Here is a 10,000-nt window from a genome sequence, read left to right as displayed (position 1 = left end):
CACTTCAACAAATTGTCACACCATTTCCCACGGTGCACGATGGATGAATGGAGATCGTAAAATTTGTTGGTTCCGACTAGGTACCGACTATTTACGTCTAGCGATCCGACATCTCGACAGTCGCTGCGCGCCATTCCCCGGAGGCGCCACTGTTGATCCTCGACATTTGTCACATTCTATTCCGGTGGGCAGGACAGGGATACGGGGGTACGGTTGAGTAAAGTGATTGAAAGTGAAAATTTATGTAAAAAAATGAGCAAAAAGGATAATAGGAAAACCAACAAAACAAAAACACAAACAACTCTCATACCGTCGTGGTCTATGAGGGAGGTCGAGCGTGCATTTTCAAGCGAATTGATATCCACAAAACGATCAGCTTCCACGGTTGCCGTCGATGCCCTGCATCAATTACTGCAACCAAGCGTACGCCGATCATGCTGTGTTGATTTGATAGACGGATGCGGTAGACGGACAGATTTCGTACGCGTTCGGGTGTTTGTTTTAGGCAACAGGCAAGGAAAGGAAGGGTGAGTACTCTTCCGAAAATGGAAGCATGGTCCTATCGTGCGACCGATGATTGAATGAGTTTCTCCCCAAGATTGCCGAGAGGTGAAGAATGATTTGGCACCCGACCACTCTATGTTCTGCCGTTGGCTGGATGTTTGATGAGTACTGAGCCCATGGCTACTGTATAAAATGCTTTTAAGAAATTCATCGCTAGGAGACGGACAAAGCACCAGCAGCAGTTTAATGGGAATGAAAATGTTGCATCTACGGAATCTACAGTTACCAACGATCCGAAATTGATCCCACATGAATGATAGCGATTTGTTTGTAAATCCACACAGTCAGTGTGATAGCAGTAAATGTAACGAATCGGGTAAAGACAAAGGGTTTTAACGGAGTACAGGCCGAGTCCGATTGCATTTGCAAACGATAGTTGTTGTTATTTGAGACATGCTTTGCCACAGGAGAATTGCGATGCAGAAGAATTAGGTAGAATAAATTGGCAACTGAAATCATTTCAGTAATTCAAAATATTCCCATTAAAATCCCATTGATCTCATTGATGTTCGTTTTTAAAGGAAGGGCTCGATAAAAGCATTATAATAGTTTTGGAGGCATATAAAACATATGCGCAAAACCGTAGAAAGTTAGTAGAATAGCTATTATCGGTAGTATAATATGAAGATCGAACATAAACAGAAAAGTGGTTATGGTACTGGTTACTATTTAAACATTTTAAAACATAGTTTAAATCTGACCATTATAGAAGTATCTTTTTATTTTTACCTATACTAGTCACAAGGATCAACGATAAATACTAAAGCAGAAATTATCTCACTATAACAACTTTAATTGAGCTGCTAGGCATACACGCCTATAGGAAAAAGTGGTAGTTGACTTGTATAGGAAAAAGTGGTAGTTGCCAAATTGGTTTAGAAAATTCGTAAAATCAAATCTGGTTATGTTTTGCTGACACCTGATCTCGTTACTAACGGTGGACACTAGGGAATTTCGTTTTAGCCTCGGTACCATGATAACTGCATAGTAAAAGTTCATCAGTTGATGAACCCAGCGGTGCCCAGTACGAGTTATCCAAACCACCGTGAAGTGCACCGAAGCGCAACAACAACGGAACGTTGAACCTTAATGTTGCATGGCTACGTGTCCTTCGGCCCTCGTAGCGAGTCGGGAAATGCAATTTCGTCTTTCGACGCGCCCATCTCTACGGATCTCCGGTACATATGATACGGCCTACTCGGGAACAGTTTCATCTTGGGTGTATGTTTTGTTGAGGATCGATGTCACTGTGGGACCGAGTACACACCCGTTGTCATCTAGTGCTCTCTGATTTACACGATCATACGATGCAACAGCCAACGGAAGCTGCACCGCAAACCGTTACATCGATGGGAAATGTCGGTAAATCTTTCCAATCAATTGAATCGTGTACGCTCCCGGCAGTGTTCCTCCCGGGAGTAGCTTCATCGTCGGTCGCGACACCTGCTGTGGGATTCTTTCTTTTTTATCCTCGCATCGGAACGGGCTGTGTGCAAGTCAGCATACAGATTGTGCTAGTATCTTTCCCCGTACTTTCCCGTTGATGTCGCCATTTCGTCGTCGCTCCACTCGGTAAGGAAGGCAGACGAACCAAGTGCAGCTCGTTGCAGACCATGCGAATGTGTCATCGTTCGCGACAACATCGAAGGACACACAAACAATCGATGGTCGGTAACATGGTTGCCCTACCGATTGGTGACTAGCAGGCTGTCAGCATGGACCGTGTGCGAACGGCCTGACCGCAACCTCGTGCCCCGGGAGCTGGCCTGGTTGGTGTGCACCAGTTGACGCGTAATTTGTTTGCCATCAAGCCACGGGCAGCGGTTGCATACACTGTGTATGGTCTCTATCGTGCTTCCATTTAGACCGGTACCGATGGATGCTACCGGCAACCGGATGTCGCGAAATTACACCACACGGAGCGCACGGATGTTAGTTCACTGCTGTAATGCTCTTTGCACTGCTACTACCACAACGCACAAAGTTGGAGCAGACAGAGCAACAAAAACAAAAAAGAGACAGGATGTTTAAAAAGTGGCCAGTGTGGCAATAATGGTACAATTATTGAAGGGACAACAAGTATGGCCGTCAATGGTTAAAGGACAGGATGTACTCAAAGAATGTCGTAAACTGTTTAGGGAAAGGTAACGTTACTGCCTATCTTTATACGAACAACCCATATTAATGCTACCAACTACAGTTGTGTATGGTACAGGATTGTAATAAAAGATGTTAGGCGTATTATTTAGAATGTGTATTCGTCGCAAATGTATTGGTTTTTTATTAATTGAAGAACTAGAAGCATTCAACGATCCAAACTTGAATGCAATTGAAATTAAATTAAAATTATGCAATTTGGAAAATGCTTATTATTGAGTAGAATTGTGTTAATTTGGACTTATTTTTGTCGTTTATTTTAGTCAATTGTAAGAGAATAGGCAATTATTATAGGGAATGTCGTATCAATGTTTACGCTGAGCTATCATGTCGCTTTGATGTGTAGCAGAATTATGGTTTATTACTCAATTAGTTGGTTTATTGGCTGGAGTTAAATCTATTGTACATCATCTTTATTTCTTTCATAAAATCATAAATCTAATTGGAAACGATGCTGAGCTGAGGATGGAATATTTCTTTTTCATTTAAATTCCTCTCCTATCTTCGCTTCAAATGCATCTTAAAGAACTATATACCTCCGCGAATCCTTATCATATTCTTAAAACTTTCGTACAAATCACTTTCTCATTCCTTTTGTCGTCGATTAAATTCGACAAAAAAATTCCGATCCAACAGCTTTTCTGCGCGTTTTGCCACTCGCGTGACAAAAACGTAAATCACGGCAGTGGGACAATTATTTCGGGCTACATTTTTCCCATTTCTTCGTTGGGTTTAATTATTTCTTTCCGATTGCTCCTCATTCCATTTTCGGTTTGCTTTTGTGACACGTTTTTCGTGCGGCGTCTTACCAATTTTACACTCTGATGAGCTGATTTGCGACAAGAATTCTCACCATTCTTTCGCTGGCGCATGACAACGTCCAATCGAACGAAGGAGAGGGCATGGAAAAAGGTTCCGATAGCCCGTGGGAGCGACAGTTCGCCAGCCGCTATGGTGGAGAATAATTTCTGTCTCTATCAACGCCGCTCGAACGTTTGGCATATTGGATGAAGATGAAGCCCGGCACGGTGGAAATCATCCGGAACCGGCGTCCAATTGCCTGTGAACATGTGGTTCAAGAGTCCGGGAGGGGGGGCCATAAGTGGCATATAGTCAGAAACACGGTGGAAGAGAGCTAGTGGAACGAAGGGTCCAATCTAAATCTCATGCCAGATTTGCCGCACGCCCCGGCCAAGATCAGCGCACGCACACCAACGAGTGAGCGAAGCTTTAAGATAAGTTTTTCGCGACGAACATGCGTTTTTTCTCTCTCTCTCTCGACGGAAAACAGCCAAATGACCCCTCTTTCGTAGTTATTGATTGGTCTTAAGAGAATCTCTTTGCTTAGCCTTCCCTTCTCTTATCTGAAGCCTATTGTTGGATGAGAATCCTCCAAAACGTTCTTATTAGCTGGCTTCACTGCTCACGTCATCTTCGATCGATCGCCTTGGGACCACCTTTCCATTCATGTGGCGTATCCTTTCTCCTTCGTCGTCGTCGTCGACGTCGTCGCCACACGGGTTATGGGGTTTAAATATTTGTCTTTCCGGTTGATTGAGCCGAAATCGATTAGGTTTTGCTGCGTTCGCTGGTGGCTTTAAGCCTTAGTTAACCTTAACCGAAAGAACCAGAATCGGAAGCAGAGGCAGGAAGGTTTCTTGTTACTTTAAATCTGAAAAAAGGAAAAAAAATCTTTTCAAAACATTCATTCCACCCTTTCTCGTCTGATTCACAGGATTTTCCATTTAGTGCACAATAAGCTTCTCCGGTTAAATTAGCCAAGCGGCGGCCACCAAACGGGCATCAGCGATGGAGCTACTCGTGTCGCCGGATGCGGCGCGTAATATAGCGGCCGGTGTGTTGGACCGGGTTGGGCTCGGTAGTAGCAGTAGTGAGGAGCGCATGAACCACCAGGTCTACCCCGTCGACGGGGGAATTGTTAATGCGGGCGCAACGCTCGACCTCGAGCTGGAACGTCCAGGAACGCTAAACACCGGTAGCGATACCGTCAGTGAAGATATGGCGAAAATCCCGCGAGTTCCCGGTGATGGGGCTCAGGCACCGGAAGCTAACACGGATTCCGACAGCACTCCACGGCTCTACCGCCAGGCCGCATCGGAGGAGATCGAGCACCAGCAACCGTGGCAAACGGCTACCAGCATACGATGTGATCGGTTCCCCTCGTTACCCTTGACCGGGCTACGGTTACCCTCGCAATCGAACGGGACACTGCCGAAGATGGAAAATGGTGGCAGTGACCTCAGTACAGGTAAGTCCCTTTCATTTGCTAAGCAATCGTTTCGGAAAGGTGAACTTATGTTCTTGTGCGAAGTTCACGAACCGTCATGCGATGCCGCCAAAATATGTTCATCTCAGTCCCGAGGGTTTCAAGTAGTGCCGAGATGGAATCAACTTTATTTCTTCTCCGCGAGGGGAAACCAACCGGATATGTGTGCATGCGTGCGTGTGTGTGTGTGTGAAAAGGCACAAAGTTTCCCCAAAACCGAACTCGAACACGCACGTCCCGCAGGGTTCTCCGGAATAAAATGGAGAATCAACCGATGAGAGACCCTATTAATAAAACTCTTCCTCTATCTCATGATGATCGGTGCCGATATTCCACCGGGCCGGGCCGTAAAGTTTCGTAGCTTCCGTCTGTCCTTACACTCAAACACATCTTTTGCCATAAGAGAGGGTGGAATGTTTGAAATGCTTCAAGAAGACAGAACCAGAAATGGTGACATTATACGTAATGGATCTTGTTAGTAGCTAATACACGATCATGTTGTAAGGATCGATTTGATTTTGATGCTGTTAAGTGAATTGATAATATCGGATACAATTTCTCAATTATTAGGTTGTTTAATAAGGAATTGCCTTTTTATTCCATATAGATGGAAATGGAATTTTTGTAGCGGTTTCTACTAAAGTCTAGTAATACATTTGTAAATTTATTCTTATGGCATTTATTATTTGTTAGCAACATGGCTTGCCTCAGGAAAAAGTGTGCATAATTCCGTTTATTATTGTCTGTATGGCCTCATTTTCAATATGGAGTCTAAAAGCGATTGTTTTGGACTCATTTTACTTTATTATTTTTACAGAATGTCGTGTATGTTCCAAAAAACATATGAGAAGAGTAAAATAGGGAATTAAAGACTGTTTGTGTCAAATTTGGTATTAGTAGCAGATGCCGTTTAAAGTGTCTTAGGCTCGTGGAACAGCTCCATATTCCGGGTACCACATGAATTGAAAGAAATTCATGGAAAAAATCTCTTTAACGCTTGCGGTTTGTTGTTTACGTTATGAATTCGATCATTTTACGAGTAAATCATCACATATGTTCAATATTGAATTGTTTATAATAATAAATATAGGAAAATGTGGAACTGTATTGGGTATTGCTCCAAACGACCTCAAAAGATAATATTCACCAAAAAGAAGATTATGCTGTCAGTTCAGTGAGATTGGAACGGTTTGTGTAACTTTTGAGCCACTTACTAGAAATCCAACGATTGATTCGTATGTCTACCGTCAAAAACTGGTCAAATTGAATGAAACCATCAACAACATACGACCAGAGTTGATCAATCGTAAAAATTTCATGTTCTAGCAGGACATCACTCAACCTGTAGATGTTTGCGCCCTCGCTAAAAATGCGAAAATCTAACTTTACTAATAACTCTCGATGTACTCATCGAAAGCCCTGGCCTTTTACTATCAGGCTGGCATTTGTTTCGGTTTTTGCTTAACTCCATGAATGGTAAAACTTTTAAGGAAGATAGCACAATGTGGATCGATTTTAAAACGACAACATTGTTGAAGCAAAACATTCAATAACATAAAAATGTCAATGCGCGCCAACCGAACGCCCGTTTTCACCTAGGTGGATTCTGCGGTAAATTGAATAATCGATAAATTGCTCACCCTCACCGTTTTCATACTGGATTTGCCGTTGGCTCGAAGCTTTCACCTTCGACTGGGACATATCGATGCTCCTTATGTTGCTTCTTTTATGTTTTCTTCTTGTAGCGTAGCCCATTCTGCTCTTTTTATATCATTCTAATGCGTGACCCGATTCGGTGAAGTATTCTGGTGTCCATTGCTACCCATCAGTCAGCCAGATGGGCATGGTCATCCGTGATGAACTGGAAAGAAGAGAGCGAGAGAGAAGCAGAAGAACTGAAAGAGGGCTTTCGGGGGCTATAAATAGCTTCCGTCGTTCGTGCGTTCGATGGTTTTTCCTTTATTCCATGATCATCATCCGTCGATTGAGCTAAGCGAAAAGGCATTGGCGAGACAACAATTTACACAACACAACCGATCGGTCAAAAGGACACGAGTGGTGTGGTCGCTGAAGATTTGTTTCGATTTGCCGTACAACCAGCAGCTGCTCGTTTAGCGTGAGCAGTAAGCGAGGACCGTAATTCTGCCAAAAGTGATGGTCGAAACCGACCGACCATTGAACGATTAACGGAGCCACTCGATTTGCGGTCGGTTTGTTATCGAGAGTATCGGCAAGGATATGCATGCTGGAGGGTCTGTCTAGTGTCGGTTAGCTATCCTACGGAAGTTGAGCCGCTGCCACCACCGTTGGTATCGTTGTTCTGATTGACTTTGATTGGTGGGTTTTTCCGTGATTCATCCGTTGGCAGGGGGAGTGGGTGCGTGCCTTGTTTAGTCTGTAGTCGGCAACTGAGATATGGACGCCAATTGTCAGTTTCATTTTTGGTCAGACGAGGAGATGTTGTTTGGGGAGACGGGAGAGGTTCATTGATCATTGTCAGCAGCATGGGCGGGGTGGAGTTTGGTGCCGTCGTTTGTCGACGCGGTCATTCTTGCTGCCATGACTAATGAGATAATTCATGGGCAGCACTCCGAGCATTTGCGGTGAGTTGTTGGGAGCCACAGATTCAACTGAAAGCATGGCAGGAGTGAATGGAGGATTTGTGGCAAGATTAAGTATTGAAATAAATACATTATTCAAATCATTTTCATCCCAAGAAATCCGAGATGTTTCAAGGTGACATGGTAGATAATTTCATGTAACGCTTTGGAATTGCAAAGGAACTTCCAATTCAATAAATCTGAAGAATTCCACAGAAAAGAACAACCGTAAACTAAACTCTTATAAACTTAAATGTTTGACATTCGTATATTCGCTTCGATAGTATAAGTGATTTTTATATGTTTTCCAAAACTGTTGCATACAGTAAAATATCCATTTTAACGCAGCGCATTCATGGAGAGCAACTAATCAATGAGTAATTTTGAAGGAACATTTTCTTCAATTGTTGCACAATTATGAGCGATTTTATTAGGTTATGTTTTTTATGTCCTTATTCCAGGACTTGTTTTCATGTATAGGTCCTAAATAATTCAGGATAATACAGCAGAGTGGCGCAGTGGAAGCGTGCTGGGCCCATAACCCAGAGGTCCGTAGATCGAAACTACGTTCTGCTATTTCGCGTTTGAGGAAAACAAGATTTTCCGACAGACTATTTTTATAACTCTCCTCTCCTCCGATTAAATATCGGAATATTCTCAAAGAAACTGTAAAAAAAGAAAAAGTTTTACATTTTTTTAAACTACTACACGCTGTCCAAAAATATAGAAAAGTTATATATTTGTTTTGCAGTTTTTGCAGAGAATCCGAAAGCAAAAAAAACCTTTGATAGAACCAAATCATTTGCAATAAACAATTAATTATTTTTAAATGATACAAACATAACAAACGCTAAGGAATTTTATTGTGACTTATAATAGATTCGTATATTTGCTTATTTCCACGGAACCGATTTACAGGAAAACCGATGGACGATGATGGGGAACAGAAACCGAATGGTGTAACGTCACCTACCTTCACCATCCAGCAGTGTGGCAGCGATGGTGGTGAGGGAAAGGGAGGTGATCCACTACCCCCACCACCGCCCGGTGGAGGAAACGAACCGACGATCGAAGAACAGGACGCCGAATGTCGGATCGTCAGCACGGGTGCCGCAGGAAACGGCAATCTTCCTCCGAACGGTCACAATCAACCGCACACCAACAATACCTACTCGGCCTTCAAACGAGGCAACGTGGTCAAAGGCATCCTGTGTCCATCGATGACCAATTCCTTCCGCGCCCCGTCGCTGGAGCGATCATATCTGACGTACTCACACCGGCAGCGCCAAAAATCCCTGATCCTCGTGAATGTGGTCGATCTCGTGCTGAAGGTAGTCCTTGCCTCCGTATGGATCGGATTCAATCGGAACATGGTGAGTGATCAGATTTAACCAATCTTTTGCAGTAGTCTTTTCATCAGATCGTGACATTTTACGCTTCTATCTCTTCTATCCTTCTATTTTCGATTCGAAACAGACAATCAAGGCACACGAGGTGACCTGGTCGGTTTGCTGTATCATCTCAAACTTCCTTATCTGCGTGCTGGGTAGCTGGCGCCTGTTTGCCAACAACTATCTGCACTGGGCAGCCGTCTGCACCTGGTTGCTGCTCAATCTGCAAGGGTTTCTCGGCGAAGGGTTGGGCTTTGCCGAGCGCGAGTATCTCATCTGGTACGTGCTGTTCATCATCTTCGTACCGTATGCGATGCTGCCACTACCACTCAAGTGGTGCATGATTGCCGGCTCCATGACGGCTGTTTGTCATCTTCTGGTGACATCGTTGAACAAGTTTCTCCATGACAAGGTAAGTTCTGAGTCCTGGGCTAGTGCGCGATCGAAGCCTCCTTTCCCCTTGTGTTTGATCACTTGTTGCATCACGACTGTTTTTCACTGTCAATTCGCAAATGCTTCAATACAGCTCATTGGCCTCTCCATCCCTTTTCAGGATCCCAGTTGTATCGTACGGCAGATGATTGCTAACCTACTGCTCTACCTAGCCATTAACTTTGCCGGGATGTACACGAAATACCTAACCGACCGCGGTCAAAGGTTAGCCTTCATCGAGACGCACAAAGCCATGGAGCACAAGCGAGAATCGGAGAAGGAGTACCAGCGCACTCAGCGACTACTAGACTCAAGTAAGTCCATCCACGTCGGCCATGGATCCATCTCGTATCAAATGAAGCTTTGCTCTAATCGCAAGCCATCGATTGAATTCGAAAATCGATCAAAAGAAAATCATCTCCCCATCGTATCGCTCGGTACCAGTGGTTAGCCAAATTGTTTTCCCTTGATTTCCTTGTTGTTTTTGTTGATGTCTGCTGTTGCTCCCTTCAAGGACCACTTCGAGGCCAGAGATCGGGGATACCAATTCCGTAGAACAAGTTCTACCG

General features: G+C 43.9%; 1 protein-coding gene and 1 non-coding gene across 2 annotated transcripts in view; both read left to right on the top strand.

Moving 5' to 3' along the window:
• Positions 1–10,000, top strand: part of LOC125959653 (adenylyl cyclase 78C) — a 48,211-nt gene that overhangs the window by 31,671 nt on the left and 6,540 nt on the right. The window contains exons 3-6 of the mRNA XM_049692484.1: positions 4,457–4,990; positions 8,527–8,981; positions 9,085–9,411; positions 9,553–9,745. Coding sequence (XP_049548441.1) covers positions 4,531–4,990; positions 8,527–8,981; positions 9,085–9,411; positions 9,553–9,745 — 1,435 coding nt within the window. The 5' untranslated portion in view covers positions 4,457–4,530. The remainder of the gene's footprint in view (positions 1–4,456; positions 4,991–8,526; positions 8,982–9,084; positions 9,412–9,552; positions 9,746–10,000) is intronic.
• On the top strand, positions 8,113–8,184 carry Trnam-cau (transfer RNA methionine (anticodon CAU)). The gene has a single exon. It is a non-coding gene; the product is annotated as a tRNA-Met (tRNA).

This window comes from Anopheles darlingi, chromosome 2 (assembly GCF_943734745.1).
Source record: "Anopheles darlingi chromosome 2, idAnoDarlMG_H_01, whole genome shotgun sequence".
NCBI classification, from domain to species: Eukaryota; Metazoa; Arthropoda; class Insecta; order Diptera; family Culicidae; genus Anopheles; species Anopheles darlingi.
This window is presented reverse-complemented; position numbering and strand designations above follow the sequence as displayed.